The 20,711-nt window shown below is 35.6% G+C and overlaps 1 protein-coding gene across 1 annotated transcript in view; it reads left to right on the forward strand.

The window, feature by feature from the left end:
* Positions 1 to 20,711, forward strand: part of LOC106669153 — a 51,080-nt gene that overhangs the window by 27,120 nt on the left and 3,249 nt on the right. The window contains exons 2-5 of the mRNA XM_024228644.1: positions 16,053 to 16,186; positions 16,332 to 16,426; positions 16,959 to 17,022; positions 17,093 to 17,178. Of these exons, the coding sequence (XP_024084412.1) occupies positions 16,053 to 16,186; positions 16,332 to 16,426; positions 16,959 to 17,022; positions 17,093 to 17,178 (379 nt within the window). The remainder of the gene's footprint in view (positions 1 to 16,052; positions 16,187 to 16,331; positions 16,427 to 16,958; positions 17,023 to 17,092; positions 17,179 to 20,711) is intronic.

Here is a 20,711-nt window from a genome sequence, read left to right on the forward strand (position 1 = left end):
AGAATACTGTAATGGCGGGTGGTAGAGGACATTGTAAATGTTTGACTGCAGAAGAATTGGGGTTGGAATCAATATTGAACGTTGGCCTGTTGTCTTTATCACTGCATAACTTTACCTATGAATCATACATTCTAATTTTAAATAACATAATGATTTGTGCAGCAATTTATCAATAAGACAGTTTGCAATAAATGTTTATAATTCTAACGTGATTGGTTGACTATGCAACAAATTATATTTTTAATTGTTTGGACAATATTCCGAAGATATAACTTATGTTTTTTTTCTGTACAAACTTTTGGACATTATTCGCATAGGGCATGCGAACTTTTTTGCCCGGCCTCCGTATTTGCATAGCGGTTGATAAGCAGGGTTGGCGTGCCACCCTGAATGAGTATCTCGGTTGTAATTAGGGGCGATGTATCATAGAATTATACTTTGAAATGACCGTTATTGATAGAGGCTGAAGGAAATGAAGGGTTGGAAACATTGTCTTCCGGGGCCCGTCTTCTAGCCACGTCACGCCAGCTCTAAACACACTGACAGCAGGAAACATTAAGGCCAATTTCAGTAATACCGGCGGAGAGATATCGTGCCTTAGACGATAAACGACAAACGAAAAGTCCACGTATTCTGTAAACACGAAGTTTCGACCAGTATTGAAGATCTGTACCCAACTGTATCAACTTATTTAAATACTACGTGCAATGAGTGATCGTGCTTTCGCTTTGGTTTTTTTTCCATTAATTTTTATGGCTTTATCAGTAGATTTTCATGGTGCAAAGTAATCTAATGATTTATATATATATATATTTGCACCATACCCTCCAGTACCTGTTATTTAGTTAGTTCCTTAACACCACCTTGATTTATGGTCTATATATATATACATATATATATAATTTTAAATTGAGGTAATTATTATGTCACCAGTTGAAATTATATTTAAGGCTCAGACCATAAATCAAGGTGGTGTTAAGGAACTAACTAAATAAGAGGTACTGGAGGGGAAACAGTATAAATTAATTGAAGAGGGACGAAACCGTCACGGACGCTTGGTTTCGTCAGCGGACCGAATCACCGCTAATGCCATTCTGGCCATTTAGCACCCAACAAAAGCCACCCCATTTGACTCTGTAAAGATATTCAACTCGAAAACCGCTCGTACGGTCTTTTGCCTCTAATGTTCATAACATTTTTTCTATGGGATTGGCCAAATTCGACCGATTCCTGAGGGTCCTTCGGAAAGTAGTTTTTCAAAAGGGATGATGTCATTATCCCTTACCCCTGGATTATTCTCGCCTCTTTTTCCCGTAATAAGAGCACGTGCCTCTCAGGAAATCCTCAAAACAGAACAGACACCCTTCAATCGTTTTTTTTTTCTCTCCTGGCCTGGCGGGGGGTGAGATATTACGCTCATATACACATCATATCTCTCAGTCGGAGCAGTAAACTTCAAATGCGGATGCCACTGAATCATTGTCACTGTTCTTTTATTACTTAGTTTTTCCCCAGGAGGTTGAGCTTTTTTTTATTCGGCTGCCCGCTTTTATGGGAAAAACGGCGAGGATTGATTGCCCTAACGGATTAGCGTTGTTCAACAGCGGTCGTTCAGAAACTAATAAATGTTCTGCTCTTGACTTGTCGAGAGGGAGCTTATGATTGATTATGTTTATACGTTTGTTGTACAGGATAGTCCGGGCGAAAATAGGCTCCCGATAAAAAATGATACAGGTCAAACATATGAACGGACGTTGATTTTTGTGTTGACCTCAACTATCTTGATTATCATTAGGTATCGCATTAAGCATTTTTGCCTTAACAGTCAAGAATTCTAATAAGGTAAGCTGATTCCTGATCCCACGGTGTTGCATGAACCAATCTCAAAAAGGAAAAAAAAATATGCGTTTCCACCGCTGCATAAATCAAAACAAACGAACATAATAAAAGATACAATCGGCTATCCTGCCCAAATTCACTCAATTAACTACAAAACTATTCATGAAATGTTACTATTATCCAAAACTAGCGAAACCTTAAAGCATACAGGCTGAAGGGCCGATCTGTATCTTGCCTACCAGTTTCGATGTAGACGGTAAAATTTAGCCCATCGATTATTTGAGGTTTTTCCGTTTTTCTTGAAAAATACGTAAAAAACCGTGCCTACGAGCCTTTTACATCGAAAAAGACAATAAAGTTTTTTTTTTCAATTTTTTGCGGTTTTCTTGAAAAATACGTAAAAAAACGTGCCTACGAGCCTTTTACATCGAAAAAGACAATACATTTTTTTTTATTCTTTGTTTTTTTTCGTTTTTCATGAAAAATATATCTAAAAAAGTGCCTACGAGCCTTTTACATCGCAAAAGACAAAAAAAAATTTCGATTTTTTTTGCATTTTCATGAAAAATACGAAAAAACGTGCCTACGAGCTTTTTACATCGAAAAGACAAATTTTTTCTCGATTTTTTTGGGTTTTTTTTGTGTTTTTCATGAAAAATATGTAAAACAAACGTGCCTACGAGCCTTTTACATCGAAAAAGACAATAAAGATTTTTTTCAATTTTTTGCGTTTTTCTTGAAAAATAAGTAAAACAAAAGTGTCTACGAGCCTTTTACATCGAAAAAGACAATAAAGTTTTTTTTTCAATTTTTTGCGGTTTTCTTGAAAAATACGTAAAAAACGTGCCTACGAGCCTTTTACATCGAAAAAGACAATACATTTTTTTTTATTCTTTGTTTTTTTTCGTTTTTCATGAAAAATATATTTTAAAAAAGTGCCTACGAGCCTTTTACATCGCAAAAGAAAAAAAAAAATTTCGATTTTTTTTTTTGCATTTTCATGAAAAATACGAAAAAACGTGCCTACGAGCTTTTTACATCGAAAAGACAAATTTTTTCTCGATTTTTTTGGGTTTTTTTTGTGTTTTTCATGAAAAATATGTAAAACAAACGTGTCTACGAGCCTTTTACATCGAAAAAAACAATAAAGTGTTGTTGTTTTCAATTTTTTGCGTTTTTCTTGAAAAATAAGTAAAACAAACGTGCCTACGAGCCTTTTACATCGAAAAAGACAATAAAAATTAAAATTAGGTAGGTAAATTAATTTAAATAATTTATTTAACTCAGTTAAACGCTAACTCTGCCATGACGGTCGAAGTTTTTATCGCAATGAGGTTTCTCAGGTTATAATTCAGAGGAATGATATCAGAAGACAGAACGAACTAAAGATGTAGTGTCATAGTACCAAGCAAATCACATAAAATTTATAGTGAAATAACGGATAAACTGATAATTGAAATGAAAAAAGGGGAAAGACAGATGTATAGAGTCAGATGGATAGGTACGCAGATAGATAGATTGATAAATAGATAGAGAAAGAGAAAAATGGATAGAGTAAGAATGAGAGGGTGTACAATAAGCAATAAACACAAAGTATGCGAAAAACAGTGGCACAGGTAGAAAGGTATTTATACACAAAAAGATAAACAGACAGATGCCCACATAGAGAGATAAATTAATAAGAGTGTACAATTACACACTCATTACAATAAACAGAGAAAAAATGGTGCAATAATTACAAGAATCTTATAGTGGAATAGCCAGTTAATTATACATGGATTATTGTGAGGTTTCTCCGTGCTGCCTGCGAGAATTAACTGAAATTTGGTCGTTACCGAAAGCATCCGATTCATATTTTACTACGACCTAAAAGATCTCTTGTGAAATTGGCCCATCTTTCTCATTTTCGAAATTTACAAGCCTTTCTGGTAGTTGATCTCTTTCCGGGGTTTTGCTTATAAACAGCAACTCAGGCTTCGGTATTGACTTTCCGAAGAGGCTCTACCTTTTCTAGGCCAACGCTTTGCAATTTCAAAGGTCGTGCTCCAATATTCCTGCCTTTTTTACAGAGCGGCATGTTTCTGTCTCAGTAATGCTCAAGTTTTTGAGGTGGTAATTAAATGACAGTAATTCTTTCGTACTGAGAGGAAGGGAGATTTTTGTTTTTCTAGTCGAGATGTTGAGAATTTTCTTTTATTGTTTTTTACCCGGTAACTACATTGAGTATATGCCTATATATTTCTCCATAAACTTGATCAGTTTCACTTTTAGAATGTTTTGTGGTCTTGACCAAAAAGGAACGGTTACAAAATTTATAATTTGTTGTGAAATGGAAACTCATCAAATGTTATCAAAAATTCCGAAAAAGCAAGCGACTCGATGCTGGAAGATAAAGACGGTTTGAAAATTCCATTATCCCCGATTGTCACCTTCCCCCTTGTAAACGGGGTGTCACTACATTTTCAGCCCCATTAGGTATCACTTATTTTTTTCCCAGCGCATTTCCAAAGGGCGAGCATGGCGGGGGGGACTATGTTAGCAAATATTATCGTTCAGCGAGAAGAGACGGCCGGATGCATACTAAAGAGGGAGGTAAAAATAACAACCAGGTACAATAGAGATTTCAACGTTTCGCCTGAGGGGGAGGCATAGTGATGTTAATGATCATGGCTGGAGTGGCATCTCCTCGACCCTGGAACACATCTGAACACAAACAAAGCTCACCCCGTTGCCTCCTAATGTAAATAATCAGAGCTTTTAAACAACAAACAAGGATAACGAACGTGCAAATGTTCAAAACGTATCATATATATATATATACACACATAAATGAATACAACTTTTAGTTTTTATAAAGAAAACCACTCTTATTGTAACAATAAAATTTACTTGTATCGATAAAAAGATTAATTAAAATAATGTATTATACAGACCAAACCAGAGAGAATAAACAGAATGATTAATTTCTACCAAATTACAGAACTGCCCAGAAGTGACAAACAACAACCATTACTCGATAGAATATGCTACAGAAGCAGAATTTACCTTTGATATCTCACGGTATTGCCAGTGTCAGATTGGCTCTATTTTTTAAATCTATGTATAAAATGAGCAGCTTAAAAAGCTAAGGACTGTGGATATGTCAAGCTCTTCTTTTAGCTGATCAATAGGCAATTATGACATGGAAACATAAAATCACCAAAACAGTTTGAGGTTATTTGGCAAAATTAGAGATTGATCTTTTTATTTTTAAATATATTTAACTTTATTTATATGAACAACTATATGTATATACACTACGGTAAAAAAACCGACCACCTGGTTTTTGCAGGAAAAAATGGCCAACTTGGAAATGCATATTTTCTTAACCTTTTAAGTCACAGACAGAATGTTTAGAAAATTTTACGAAAATAAGATGGCTATTTTAAATGTTTTCCTAGCTTCAACCATGCATCCGTAAATTCAAAAATTCGGTAACATGTAATTTTTGCACTTTTAAGAAAAACTTCAAATTGAGCTGTGGCGCCCTGTAGGAATCGATGGAAATAAACTTTTAATTGGTTACTTTTCACATAGCTCGATTTATCAGACGTTTTCTAGTTATTCCCGATTTTTGGGCAAAAACGTAGTATTTTAGGTGCGCGTGGAAAAAAAACCGATCACTCTCTCTCCCGATTTTCAAGAATGTATAAATTTTGAAGCGTGACCTTTTCGCAAATTTTACACTCTACAACTTTTGTTCCGAGGACTTTTTGATTTCACAGGTGTTGTGGCAGTTTGGCTTCGAATAACGTACTGAAAAAATAGGTTTAACTATGGTAAAATAGGAAGAGAGGGTGATCGGTTTTTTCCATGAGCGCGTAAAAATCCAGGTTTTTTCCCACAAATCGCGAATAACTCGAAAATGATTGAAAAATCTGGCAAAGTGGAAGGTGATAAATGGAAAGGTCCTTAATATTTCCAATCGACTGCGATAGGGCGCCGCTCCAGGACCATTTTCTAGCTCCACAGATCAATTTGAAGTTTTTCTAAAAAGTGCAAAAATTGAGATGTTCCCGAATTTTTGAATTTACTGATGAATGACTGAAGCTAGTAAAACTTTTTTTATGGGCAATGTAAATAGGTATAAGAATAGGATGAGGTCATAATTATTCGTGTAAGTTGAAAGATGAACTAGAAGTTTTGAAAAACTGAACAAGCGTGACGTACTCTTCGGGTAATCAGGAAACTCTGACATTAATATCAGTTCGTGAGGGAATTTAAGATAACGAACAGGCTGACAAATTAGCAAAAACAGGAACCAACGTTTGGTTCAGAAGCGCGAAACATAAGCGGAACTGAACAAATGGATGAAGAAAGAAAATGACCATAAACTGGATGAATTCACCAGGTGCAAAATAATCAAAAAAGTTCCTCAACATCACAATCGGGAGAACAAAAACGCACCTTTCTCAAAAAAANATGGAAAACAGATCAAATCCTGCTATCTGTGCCATAAAATCATAAAACTGCAGGCATCAGCGATCTTTCATCTTTCATCATTCAGCCTTAAATCCATTATTAAATAAATTAGATTTTAAGGTTACGAAAAAAGGCGACTTAATCTCACGACATATCTTTCAGAAGATTAGTCAATAATGGCCACGGAAAAAGGATGCTAAGTAGTATGAACGCTTCTGATAATTTTGATTTTTTCCACTTGCTGGCTCGGTGTATCCGGTAAGTCTCACCATCTTACGTGTTCGTCCTAGTTAAAAAACTGAATGTGTAATACTCGCCAGATGGTGTCTGGCCAACCAAAATAAGGATGATTTACAGAGAAAATCGTTTGTAAAGGGCCAAACTACAAGTTGGATAAAGCTGACCTCAAAAGAAAAGCATACAATTTAAGGATGTATAACGTTGATTTAATAGAGGCCACTATTTTTCCTCACCATCTGAACTAGTAGAAAAAGATAGACCTAGTGTGAAGTGAGATAGGGCAGATAAGAAGATTCTTGTTGATGAAAAAATGAGAAGACACAGGGCACATATTAAATTTTAAAACGCCAAGTGCAATAAAATCAAGTATTGTTTGAGTTAATGTTGTAATTTAGTTTGATTATATTGTATACGACACCTAAGTAAGTGTTTCTTTGTTTTGTGTTTTGACAAGTATTGTAAGTAGTTATTATGTTTTATTTAAACAATTCTTTATTGTAAGCATTAATCTTGTTTTATCTGTTATTAAGAATATATTTAAATTTGAAGTTACCAAGTTTTCTTTTTGGTTCTATTTTGTGCTGGGTATTAAAAGGATCCACCGATGTAAGATCCTCCAATTAAAAGGACATATAATCAATATAGGTGAAAATGCAACACAATTGGTGAAAAGCAACAAAACTGGCCATTAACAGTATTTAAATTTAATTTGAATATGCAAAAAAAAAACTTCGAAATCATTTTTTGTGTTACAAAATTTGTCCCCACTGGACAAACATTAGGATTAGCAGGACTCCACTGTATATAAGATGAATTAATATGTCACGTGCTTATTATATTTTACGTTTTATTTCGCAAAAAAAAAACAAAAAAAAACAGGTTTTAGATAAAGCTTCTCAAAGGGAAACAGTTTAACCCACTATTAACCCCTCGTGCTGATAGAAGGCGAAAAATAACTTTCCAAACTCCTACCCTTCCATTTAGCTCATCCCTCTGTGGAAAATGTTTGAATAATTTCCCTATAAAAGGATTACGTTGCGCCCCTCCATCTTCTGAAAGGCGAAAAACAAAGCATTAGTCGGAAAAATTCATTTTCTCACGCCGAATCATCTTGACTGCGTGTTTTCCAATTTGCCCTCAGACAAACGGTTGGCACACTGATAGGACGAAAGGGGACAGTCGGACGACGGTTAATGATGATAATCAAAGGGCTTTTTGCAGGGACGGCCATGGCCCGGGCTGTCTGTGACACGGTGACTTACGAGGACCACTTAGCACATGATAGATGCCAGATAGAACCGTGGCCCCACCCACCGCAAAAACCAAAGATAAATCTGCCGCTCCAAAAAACTCAAGGGGTGCATCTTGGAAGGCCATTTGTCTCGGGCCCTTTCTGCCCGGTACAGACTCGCCCACAGACACAGTTCTAACTAATGAGCACTTTTTAAACTCACCTGATTCTGTAGGCTTGTAGTGATTTGCATGAAAGAGTCGAGGGATGTTACTCTCAATCAATTAACGCTCCTACCTCCATCGGATACTGAATCAATTTCAACACGCTATAATTTTCAGTAGAACGACGAGTGGTAGGTCTTCTTTAAGCTAAACTCATAAATTCATTATGATTGAAGCCATCATTTTTAATATTGTATGAAGATCAAAACAGTGTCAATGTCCTGATGAAGGGGATGTATTTCTCGAAACTTTGACTAAGAAAGTGAAGTTTTTTTTTTTAAATCCACGTTATCTCTAATTTTTTACATAAAATTAAACCTTTTTCTCTTGTTAAAACGTATGATTTAATCATTGCGCATACAGGAAATGTTCCGACAAAATGTATTAAATCAATCTAAATTAGCTAGAGCTACAATGTAACGTTTAAAGAAAAATCAACCCCCAATATCCATTTTGAAAGCAGACCTAAGGAATTTACTAGCCCAAATAAGTTATTTACGTAATAAGATTTATTATAGGATAGGGGTTCCATTTCTACGAGTGGTAGGTCTTCTTTAAGCTAAACTCATAAATTCATTATGATTGAAGCGATCATTTTTAATATTGTATGAAGATCAAAATAGTGTCAATGTCCTGATGAAGGGGATGTATTTCTCGAAACTATGACTAAGAAAGTGAGGTTTTTTTTAAATCCACGTTATCTCTAATCTTTTACATAAAATTAAACCTTTTTCCCTTGTTAAAACGTATGATTTAATCATTGCGCATACAGGAAATGTTCCGACAAAATGTATTAAATCAATCTAAATTAGCTAGAGCTACAATGTAACATTTAAAGAAAAATCAACCCCCAATATCCATTTTGAAAGCAGACCTAAGGAATTTACTAGCCCAAATAAGTTATTTACGTCATAAGATTTATTCTAGGAGAGGGGCTCCTCTTCTACGAGGGGTAGATCTTCCTTAAGCTAAGCTCACATATTCATTATGGTTGAAGCCATAATTTTTAATATTGTATGAAAATCAAAATAGTTTCAAAGTCCTGCTGAAGGGGATGTATTTCTCGAAAGCTCCGCTAAGAGAGTGATTGTTTTTTTAATCCGCCTTATCTGTAATTTTTTTTTATATAAAATTAAAACAGTAATTCAGATATCGTGAGATGCGGTCGGGTGTGTTGTAGGTTTCAGAAAAACATTTTCTTTATCGTGCCAACGTTTCGATCTTTTATTGAGATCATCTTCAGGGCCTGGGATTTAAAAACAATGTTTACATTTAACAAATACATTTAGGATGTGGATAAAAGAATTTATACAATGCAAAATATATTTTATATTGAAACAAAGTATTTTTACTCACTCAAAGTGTTTGTCTTCTGTGTAATTGTGCCATCCTTGGTGTGTTGAGAGTGCCAGTGAGATATTGCTGTTTTATGTTTATGTATGTTTGGTTGTTTCCCGGTGGGGAAGGAAGTCGGTATATAAAAGACAATTTTGTGNTACATCACACCCGACCGCATCTCACGATATCTGAATTACTATCGATTAACGGTCACTAATCTCTACACATAAAATTAAAACTTTTTCCCTTGTTATAACGTACGACTTAATCATTGCGCACGTAGGAAATGTTCCGATAAAATGTATTAAACCAACCTAAATTAGCTAGGCTTTCAATGTAACGTTTAAAGACAAATCAACCCCCAATATCGATTTTAAAAAGCAGACCTAAGGAATTTAAAAGCTCAAATAAGGTTATTTACGTAATGAGGTTTATTTTAGGAGAGGGGTTCCGCCAAGGGGTGGATTTGCATACATAAAGAGATCCTTTGTCCCGGGACCAAAACCACCCTTCCCACCGTCATTGGTAACATGCAATAGTTTCGAAAATAATTCAATTTCTGTAAGGGTGCAGGCATAATTGCGAGGTGTTTGCCGAGGCGGGAAGTCGGATAATTAGAAGATTTGTTGACGGAGGCTGCGCCGAGAGGCCGCCATACGGCCGGGCGCATGCCCCGACATTTGCATGATGTCTGGTTTCTGCATGTCTGTTTGCTCTGGCTCGTCTAATATTTAAACAACAGTGGCAAGGCGATGACTAATACGATCGCAGAACCATGAACGAGCAAACAGGCGTATCCAACCTCGAACCTACTCTTAGTCGGCGAATTTATGACGAAAGGCAGCCCAAAACCCGTTCGATAACTTCAAATCCGGCTAGTGACACCCGACTGAAAGGTAGTAATAACTCAATCAAGATCGTCCTTATTAGAAAAAAAATATCCAAGCAGTTGTATAAAAATATACGAAAAAGCACGTTATCAAAAAAAAATCCAAGCATATTCTTCATCGTTTAGATTATTAATAAAATAAACTAATTATATAGTATGTTGTGTCTGACACCCAGGAACCTTAACCCTATTCCTTATTACCTCATCCTAGAATCCAATCTAACTAAACGCAGATTCAAAGAAAGTGCGGCACCTAATATTATGACATTAAGTCAATACAAAGCACACACACACAAGGGGCACATTACTAGTCCCATATTGAATGCCATTAGTGCTCACTAACCTACGGGTAGGAATATCATCAGTAAAGACTAGATTCCCGTGCAATTGCAACTTTTTACTGCCCACTCCGATTGCGATGAAACCAAGACATCAATTCGAATCATGGAAAGGGCGTCCTTTTGACACTATTCTTAATTTGCACGAATTTAGTTTTTAGGTTCACTGCAAAGAATCGGATTTTTTGCTATTTTTTATCATTATTATTTTTTATACATAGAAATAACTATTTCTTCTTTTTATTTTCACATCCTACATGTATTTGTAAAATTTAAACAATGTTTATAAATCCCAGGCCCTGAAGATGATCTCAATAAAGATCGAAACGTTGGCACGATAAGGAAAATGTTTTTCTAAAACCTACGGCACTCCAGACCGCATCTCACGATCTCCATATAATCATTAACTAGCGGTCACTAAACACCATACATAGAAATAAGTAAAAATACATAATTTTTACAGGTTTACTGTATTTAGTAAACGAATTGAGGGTAATTTTTTTTATTAAGCGCTTCGTTCAAGTTTTCAACTCCGAGCCTAAAATTTTCAACATTTTTTTATATTCGCCATCCGCTCTGTTCCATCTCTTGCAAATTTCTCACTTTTCATTTATCAATCTTGCTTCGGCTTGCGAGCAAAGCAAAACCTCTTAAAAATAAAGCATGTTAAGTTTCTAGTAGATACCCAATGTTCAAAGTAGTGGCTCCATATGTTAGTGATGCTGAGGAAGCTTCATTTCCTTTATTCTACCGTTGAAATGTTTCAAAGCTCTCGTCTTGCAGGGGATGCTGAAACCGCCATGGTCACTTCTTGATCTTTGAAGGTGTACAAGGTTCTAGTCTTGCTGGTGCCGTTGAGGGTCCCTCATGGCCATATCTTGATCCTTGAAATTTTACAAGTTCTTACTGAGGAACCCTCTTGGCTACTTCTTGATCCTTGAAGGATTAAATTCGCGCAATTCTTGTCTCGCTGGTTCTACTGACGAACAGCTACGTCATGTTGGTACTTTTGACATTTTACAAGGTTCTGGACCTGATGGTGCTGCTGAAGAACCCTCCTTAGCCACATCTTTACTTTTGGAAATTCTAAACTGTTCTGTGGCACTACTAATGCTGCTAGGAAACCCTCTTTTCTTCTATGCTGCACTTGAAAGTTACCAGGATCTAGCCTTGGTAGTGATGCCGAGGAACCCTCCTTGGCCACATCTTTACTTTTGGAAATTCTAAACTGTTCTGTGGCATTACTAATGTTCCAAGGAACCCCTCCTTTCTTCTTTGGTGCACCTGAAAGTTACCAGGATCTAGCTTCCTCTTGGTACACGTGAAATTTTACATTGTTCTGGCCCTACTTGTGTTGCTGAGGAACTTTCCTGGCCTTTTCCTTTGAACGTTCTGCTCCTTACTCTTCTGTGTACCCTGGTACCCATACAAAAGACTTGAGCATAAATCTCGCGATTATAAATTGTTTTCATGTGGGTGTCTTAAGCTATAACGGAATAATCTGTGATCAGTGAACACTAGTATGCTTTTATATCGTCTGTCAATTCTATGCGATTGAAAATTTGATTGAAAATCACTGTAATAATTGTGAGGTAGTTTGCAAGTGACGGTCGAAAATTTTGAATAAGCCATTAAAATAAAGTTCAAAGGGAGAACTAAATACTTCTAAGGACAGCACTTGTTTTGTTTTTGTAACACTCTCTCAGTAGTTGCAATACAAAACAGTTGGTTCTGTAGATTCACCCCTGGCCGGAGGGTAGTTAAATAATTACACATGCATCCCCCCCGGAGATCGAGAACGATATGCAAATCCTGGGTTAACCCGAGTCTTAGCTGACCAGTGCGGTGAGACCCGGGGAGAAATTGAATATAAAGTCGAGCCGTGAAGCGTAAAGGGAGAATTGGCGGTATAAAATATATAAGGGTTCCACCCGCTCCCTCGGGAGAATCGGGGGTCATTCCAGGGTCAATTGGAGGACCAGCTTCTAGATTAGATGTGGCCTCAAGGGTCAATTCTACACCAAATAGAACAATTTACCCCCTAACGCTCTAGTCAAATGTAAGCAATAAAACTGAACTTGGCCGAGAACATTGGCTAAAGAACTCAAACGCATAGGCTCTGAATTATGTAACAGACAGAGATGCACGTTTGTAACAACAATTTTCCCGATTCAATCGAATATGCTTTGCAGAATGAAGTTAACATGAGTAAGGTAGAAGAAAATTAGAAAAATTCGGATTCGTATTAAGTATCCCTTACACATTTTTATAGCAAATGAAAAATAAACATTTTTGAGTTTGACTTGTTCTTTATTTCCGCCTTCCTGGAAAGTTATGTATCAAATCAAATCAATAATCTTTCATATTATCTAATGGATTACCGCCTATCTCCTACAAAAAATTTCTATGAACTAACTTTTTATCATAATTTTTTTAAACAGATTTTCATGTGCTATGACATGTTTAATTTACATATTCTTTGTTTCGCTCGAGTTTTTCAATTATTTTCACTATCAACATCGCGAATGGTTACAATTTTGATTGTGTACGAACTTTGATAGAAATTAGGGTAGGAATGTGACGCTCTGGTGTCCCTCAAAATTTTAAATGTTAAATAAAGGTACAGTTTGTCTTTTTTAACATGTGCCAGCAGGTTTTCCCAATTTTTTGAACAGATACAATAAAGTGACCAATGATAACACTTACATTTTTTCTAAGATTCCAAAACCGACGTTAATTTTTTTTCGACGTCATGTATCGTCAACGTCGATGTCAATTTTTTTATTTCAAAAGAGAACCCCAAATGTTCTGAAACTACATTTTTTTCTGAGAAAAATGAGTATCTTAACTTTGGAACTCCTCCAAATTGACGGCACTAGGATTTCAAAAAATATTAATAAATTAAGGAAATTTGCTGAAAATGTTTATTAAACGGAAATTTCCATTTTCTTTTGTCGGTAGGTAAATATAATAATAGTTTAAAAAACCGTTAAACACAACCATTTCTCTTAATAAAAATAAGAGATAGTGGCATCGGTGGCCGCAACGGTTTAGGCGTTGATACGGCGCTCATCACTGTAAGGTAAAGGTCCAGGGTTCGAATCCAGCGGCCCTGCATTCGAACCGGGCACCCGAAATACTTACTTACAAATGGGCTTTTGTTCAAAAACATCGGCACCGCGAGGGTTCATATAACCTCTGCTGTCGTGAACCCTCGAAAAAGAGAGAGAAAGAAAGAAAGAAAGAAAGAAAGAAAGAGAGAGAAAGAGAGAGAGAGAGAGAGAGAGAGAGAGAGAGAGAGAGAGAGAGAGATTGCTTACGTGAATGTAAGTAAGATGAAATTAGCGGCATGGTCTCCAGTTTGTTTGATGAAAGGTTCACAAGAAAAAAATTATCAAGTTAATTATTTAAATACATTTTGTACTCAGATAATTGCTTACTTTCAACCAAGCAATTTCACTCCTTTTTATTATGGGAAATGGTTGTGTTTTTTATTATTATTATTATGTTTACCTGTACAGATCTTATGAGGAAAACAAGGAAAACGGAAACTTGAGTGAAATTTCCTTAATTTTTTCATATTGTCTGTTGTGGAACCCATATGATTAAGACCATATAGAAGAAAGCTCTTCCCACAAAAACTAAGCTCTTTCATAGAAGCATCTCGCGTACTTTTCGTGGTGTGCAAGTAGCTACACAAAATACAGGTGCCTAGATTCACAAAGGTATAATTTCTCTTCTCCGGTGCACCTAGTTGAAGTTCTAGTCCCATGGGTGAGAGGGCTGCCTCTTCAACCAGTCTGACCAGTTGGTTTGCCTTTTCCTACTATATCTACATTTCCGAGAACCCACTTTAAGGTAATCTTGTTCTGTTTTCCCAGTCATTAAGCAATTTAAACACCCCTGTGCACGGAGTTGTATTGCATGAACCTCAGCTTGGAAAATTGTTGAGGTTAGTCGTACAATATTTGTGTGTTTGTTGTTTTTCATATCTTTCTATTTTGATTATATCTACCTAACATCCTACATCAAGGCTCTGTTTAATAAAATTGTCGATAATCGGATAAAAGTGGATGGTCGTCATTGCCATGGTGAAAGTCATCTAGATCGTAACCCTTTTTGCTGCGTTGTCACATAAATATATATATAAAATAGACGACCACTTTTCTCCGGATATGAAGAAAGGATTGGGCCTTTTGTAAAAGTTTACCCAGGTTTTTCCACTTGTGGTTGCCCTGTCGGTGAGCCGGGGGCGGCTAGGGGGCCTGTCTAATAAATATTTAAAGCAGGAGCAAGCGTTCGGGCGCGTTTTGGAGAAAATGAGTAAGGGTAAATGTGTTTGCCAAGAATCCAAAAGGGACCTTGGTGTCAACACTTCACCTTCCACACAGATGGGATTCCCTTGTATTCCCAAACTCTTTTTAAAGGCATCAGAAAGAATGCGGATATTTGCCACTCCAGGCTGAATTAAGATTTAGTCTTTTAATATAGGAGAAGCGCCTGGAAAAACAGTCCGAAAGAAAGAACAGCGTAAAATAAAAGTCATGTTTTACTTTGTGTACAATTATTTTAATTAATTATACTTTTAATCTAAAGTCTTGGTTGAGATAAAAAAAGCTAGTGTCACGAGGGGGCATCGAACCCACGACCTTCAACTCAATTCGCCGCTGTTCTCTAACCACTAGAGCTATCCAATCGGACACCATATCCTCATCTGAACCTACAATCTTTCGAAATTTCCTTCTTTTTGCCATGTTTTACATTATTTATGTACAATGTATGATTTTTTGATCATTTATAAAGAGAGTTCCTGGTATATATCAGGGTACACCTACAGGATCGGACTAAATATAATATAAAATACATTTAATTTACATTTTTATGGAATTAATTATATTTATCTTTTTTCTGAATTTGCAATGGCCAATTTTTTTTTAATCGGCGATCAGCTTAAAAATTCATGGCCTCTCTGGAGACAAAGGAAATCTACTCTTTTTCTTCTTATCTTTCTATCTACTTATTTGTTACATCTATTTAACTACCCATTTTTTATTTCTGTTAATGAAAAAGACGATAAAAGATCACCCAAATACACTCCAAGGTTCATTCTAATAAATAATTTGACTTGTTTACTTTTCTACTAAAACCTTCAATAAGCTCTACTACAGCGAACCAAATTTAATTTCGAATATTATCTTAACAAAAATCACTATAAAATTCATACTCAAATATATATAAATAATATTACAATACTTTAACTGACTTGTTTAACAAAATTCAATTCGAATTATTAAGCATTCGTATTTTAAAGTTTATATGGTGGGCCCTATTTACACAAGTGTTATTCAATGTTTGTTTAATATTTATATATAATGGATGCAGATTGTACGAATGGGTTTAGAGTTTTTCGTTATTTTCCAGCCATGTAACGTTGTGAAGTCAATTTATTTTGAATAAAACCTGCGTTAAACTAAATTTTTACTGTTTTGTAGGGGGTTTCTCAAAGGTTTTCTTGTGATTATTGCGGCTCTCGTCTGTGGATCGGAATCGAAGGTTTTTGAAAAATGCGAACTTGCAAAGGAGCTAGTAGAAAAACATCATTTCAACAAAAATCACCTACGAGATTGTACGTTTTTTCTCTTCTCTATTGTCTTTTGGTAAAAACTTTTAAATTACAAACTAAAAATTCAATTCGTGAAATCTGTTTTGCATGATTAATATAAAAACACATAATAAATTAATTGAATATTCTCATTTATATTATGTTTTAGGGATGTGTACACTTTACGGAGGAACTGGATTTGATACCTCGAAAGCACGGGCAATGGTATATGCAGGTGGTCCACGAGTAATCGGCTTATTTCAGGTAAAAATTGCACGTATACTAAATGTGTAGTATTGGTGACCGTTAATTAATGACTATTTAGAGATCGTGATATGCAGTCTGTTGTGATGTAGGTTTAGAAAAACATTGTCTTTATCGTGCCAACGTTTCAATCTTCAATCAGATCATCTTCAGGGTCTGGGATTTATAAACATTGTTTAAATTATACAAATTCATGTAAGATTTGAAAATAAATTTATACAATGACGTACACAATATAGAAATTTTAGGTTTAATCAAAGTATTTATCTGTTAGTATTTATTCTGAATAAATGCTTTTATTAAATCTAAAATTTCTATATTGTGTACATCAATGTATAAATTCATTTTAACATCTTTATTTTTATAACTTAAGCAATGTTTATAAATCTCAGGCCCTGAAGATGATCTCAGTACAGATCGAAACGTTGGCACAATAAAGAAAATGATTTTCTTAACCTACGTCACACCAGACCGCACCTCTAAATAGTCTTGTACTAAATGGTCAAAACTTCAAAACACTTTATTCATTTAGATATCAGAAGTACAATACTGCCGGTACAAGTACACGGGCGGTTTATGCAACACAACTTGCGAATGTAAGCATCAAGACGTATGTAATTTATTGCTTTTGGAAAAAAAAAACTTGTTCACCAATTTTTTCCATAGCTCTTATGACAGATGACATTACTGTAGCGGCGAATTGTGCTCTATACATTTTACGAAGTTACGGATTTGTCAGTTGGGGTTACTGGGTAAGCGATTGCAAATGCCATAGGTATCCCATGAATTGCGATACGGACGAATAGTTTCATTGCAGTATAATAAGATATATTATTCATATGTCGACTATGAAAAATATATAGATTTAAAAAATAACGTATTATATTACATCTACCATTTGTTCTTTTAACTATACTCACTAAGTCGATAGATACCCAAACAATCTAAACCATCCAAACACAGAATCGGCCATACAAAGTTAACACGGACTTTTGGGTCAAAGCTCACATATCCGGCTGAGCAGAAATATTGCTAAAAATATTAAACTAAAATTAACTACAACTAAAATTTGTCATTCCTTGGCTCCGTACAGAGAGCGAGTAGGTATACTACTCGATCTGACAAAAGTGTTCGAGTAGGATCTTTGCATCTCCTGCTCCTATGATGGAGGAAACGAGTACATCTGTAATTTATGTATATAGCATGTCAGGTCTTTCGTTGGGGCGAAGGCTGAGATTCGTACTTCCGGAAGATGAAAAACCCAGGCCTGAAAGATACGCACAGAATTACTTAAAAATCTTTGGGGACCGATAAAAACAGCAATAATAAGAACAACTAATTAAGGTTTTTAGTTGAGATAAAAAAGTCAATGGTACGAGCGGGATTCGAACCCACAATCTCCCTGGCCATTTCATTTGTCGTCGAGAATCCAACCCGATTACACGACGTTTGAAAAATGGCAAAAAGGAGGGAAAATTCAAAAGGTGCGGCTGAGATGGGAAGTTGGTGTCCGAGTGGATCGAGTGGATCACGATAGCTCAAGTGGTAGAGCAGCGGCGTATCAAGCCGAAGATCGTGGGTTCGAATCCCGCTCGTGCCATTGACTTTTTTATCTAAACTCTAAAAACCTTAATTAATTGTAATATATTAATTGGTCAAGCGGAATACGAAATTAGTGAATTCAATAAGAACAACATTGGTAGCGGTGTGCAAGGCTGTAAAGAGGCTTTCTCTTTTTACCCTTAACTGTTTCGTGAGAATGTATTTATAAGTGTGAATGTATCTATAGTACAAGAGCGTCGAAGGAGAAATATCTAGTACCTCATCAACCCTCAATTGATGTATGCAAGAATTTTTAGGTTTAAACTGCATGCATAGGGTGCTGAAACGACCCTGTTGCAGATAAATCCTGGAGCCTCTTTGATTGTGTACAGATAACTGAGGTCTGACCCCAGACCGCCAAAGGACTGGATTAGGTGATTCATTGGTTCGATTTCGTGTGTTCACGTGTATAAGATTGATTTTATATAAATAAATAAATCAAAATACTCAATTATTGAAAGTGGTGTGATCTGAAAAAAATATTAAAAATATACAAATGGTTGGTTGGCAGCTGTATTGAATTTGTAAACAAACAATATTGCTTCAATGATAGTTTTTCTGCTAAGTCAACCTACCATCCTGAGTTCACTATCACGTACAATGCAATAAATTTTTGAAAGCTGGAGTTTCACATGGCAACGTCTTGAGGCCTATTCTATATCTGGTGTACATTCATCACAAACCAAACTAGCTACTACTACATAACAACTGCTCATTTAATGTGAAAAAAATGTAAAGACAACGGACACATAAAAAAGACAAAAACCATCAAAAGCTTTAAGAGCGTCAATGGCCGCAACGGTTTAGGCGTTAATACTGCGCTCATTACTGCAAGCAAAAGGTCCTGGGTTCGAATCCTCCAGCACTGCATTTGAACCCGACATGCTTACAAATGGGCTTTTATGGGTTTTTCTTTCAAAACACTTGTACCTCAGGGGGGAAATACCCTCGCATAAAAAAAAATAAACAAATTTAAAAAAATCATCCTTTCCATTATTTTCAAAGTGAATACCCTTACAGTAGAACCTTATTTTATATGGATTGCCTTTTTGAGACTGTCTTAACTCCCTTAAATGTCAGGAGTGGAGTAAGCAACAACCCAAATCTATTTATTACATATTCTGGTAAATCTATTGACACATTAAAAAAGTAATCTGCCTATAACTGTTCAGGACAAAAAAAGCTAAAAGACATCGTCAAAAATGTCTCTCCTAACTTCAGTAGCATCAGTAGGACCAGAATATTATAAAAGTTCAGGGGTAACGAGTAGGCCATGAGAGTTCCACAGCAAAACTACCAATAGTGCCAGAACATTGCAAAATTTCAGCCATAATAAATGAAACAATTGCAAAATGGATAACAAATGACTCATACCTTGGTGTAACAACTCCCAAAACAGAAAAAATACTTCGTTAAAAATTTCTTAACTAAATTTATGAAAGATGGGAAAAATAAAAGATCTTAAAAAGGACCTGGGCAACAAAGGGTGACTCAGGCACCTGAAAATATTGGGTCTGGAAGAAAACAGCCTGTGCAATTTCTACCAAGAATACGAGGAAACAGCAGTACACATTATTTGCTTCAGTGAAGGCCTGACAAGGTAAACATTTCTACCCAGAGACCAAGAAAATTTCAATCCTGCAAACAAATCTGTAGAGTCATGCTGTACTCAAAGGTGAAGACGGACCCAATAAGTAACAATCCACTAAACTGGGCCTACTAATCAAGTTCCTTGATTAACTAGGACTTACCAGTGTGCTTTAAGCACAGAACGAGGATACTATAGCTCTTAAAGGGTGCAGTATGATATGCATCATGTCTAATACATCTACATCCACAAGTGACAATACCAGTGCAGCATGAGTCGCAAACCAACAACCAGCATCAAGTCTATCGAGACTAAAAACAAACTGACCAATCAAAAACCAAACAATGTAATGATTTAATATTTAATAATAAAAAAAATGTGTATGAACAATATTTTCAAACAGAATAGCCAGTCAGGACTGAAAATAACATAAAATTTAATTATCGTTTAAACAGTGGCTTAATCTCTTTGATTGACAGAATTCATGTCACTTCATTGCTTATGATTTTGTCTTGTGTTCGTGTTGAACATGAATCTCGACAACATAAGACTTACAAAACTTAAAATCTCCATCTGTATTGAAAAGTTGTCTAAACTTCCTTGGGGCGAAGTGTTGACACAGTTTGTCTTCACACAAGTAAGTACAATTTTATAGAGAAATATTACATGAACTAACAGATACAATTTTTTTAAACTTTGATGTGTGACTTCTCTAATCACCTGATCAATTTTTTTTAAAAATTACCTAATGGTTGAAACAAACAAAAAATAGAACATAATTTGGAGTGACAAAAAAAAAATAGCTATGGAGTCAAAAGATTTTATTTTATATAGTAAAGGAGAGGATTTATAAGAAGTGTGCACAATATTTTGATTAACGATTAAATAGCATAACCCCTGAAGGTCAATCGGGAACTGCCAGATATATTGGAGCAAAAGGTCATTTACTGACATTTTGGTCTGCCTTTCTTTACTGATTTTGTCTGTCAGATGCATTTCGGCTTCTCATCAACTTCATGGTTCACTGTTAAGAGGGAAATCGCACAATTTTTCAGATAGGTAACAATGAAGGCATCGAACATTAAAAAAAATAAG

The sequence above is a fragment of the Cimex lectularius genome, unplaced genomic scaffold, assembly GCF_000648675.2.
Source record: "Cimex lectularius strain Harlan isolate CLEC.00 unplaced genomic scaffold, Clec_2.1 scaffold241, whole genome shotgun sequence".
Taxonomy (NCBI): Eukaryota; Metazoa; Arthropoda; class Insecta; order Hemiptera; family Cimicidae; genus Cimex; species Cimex lectularius.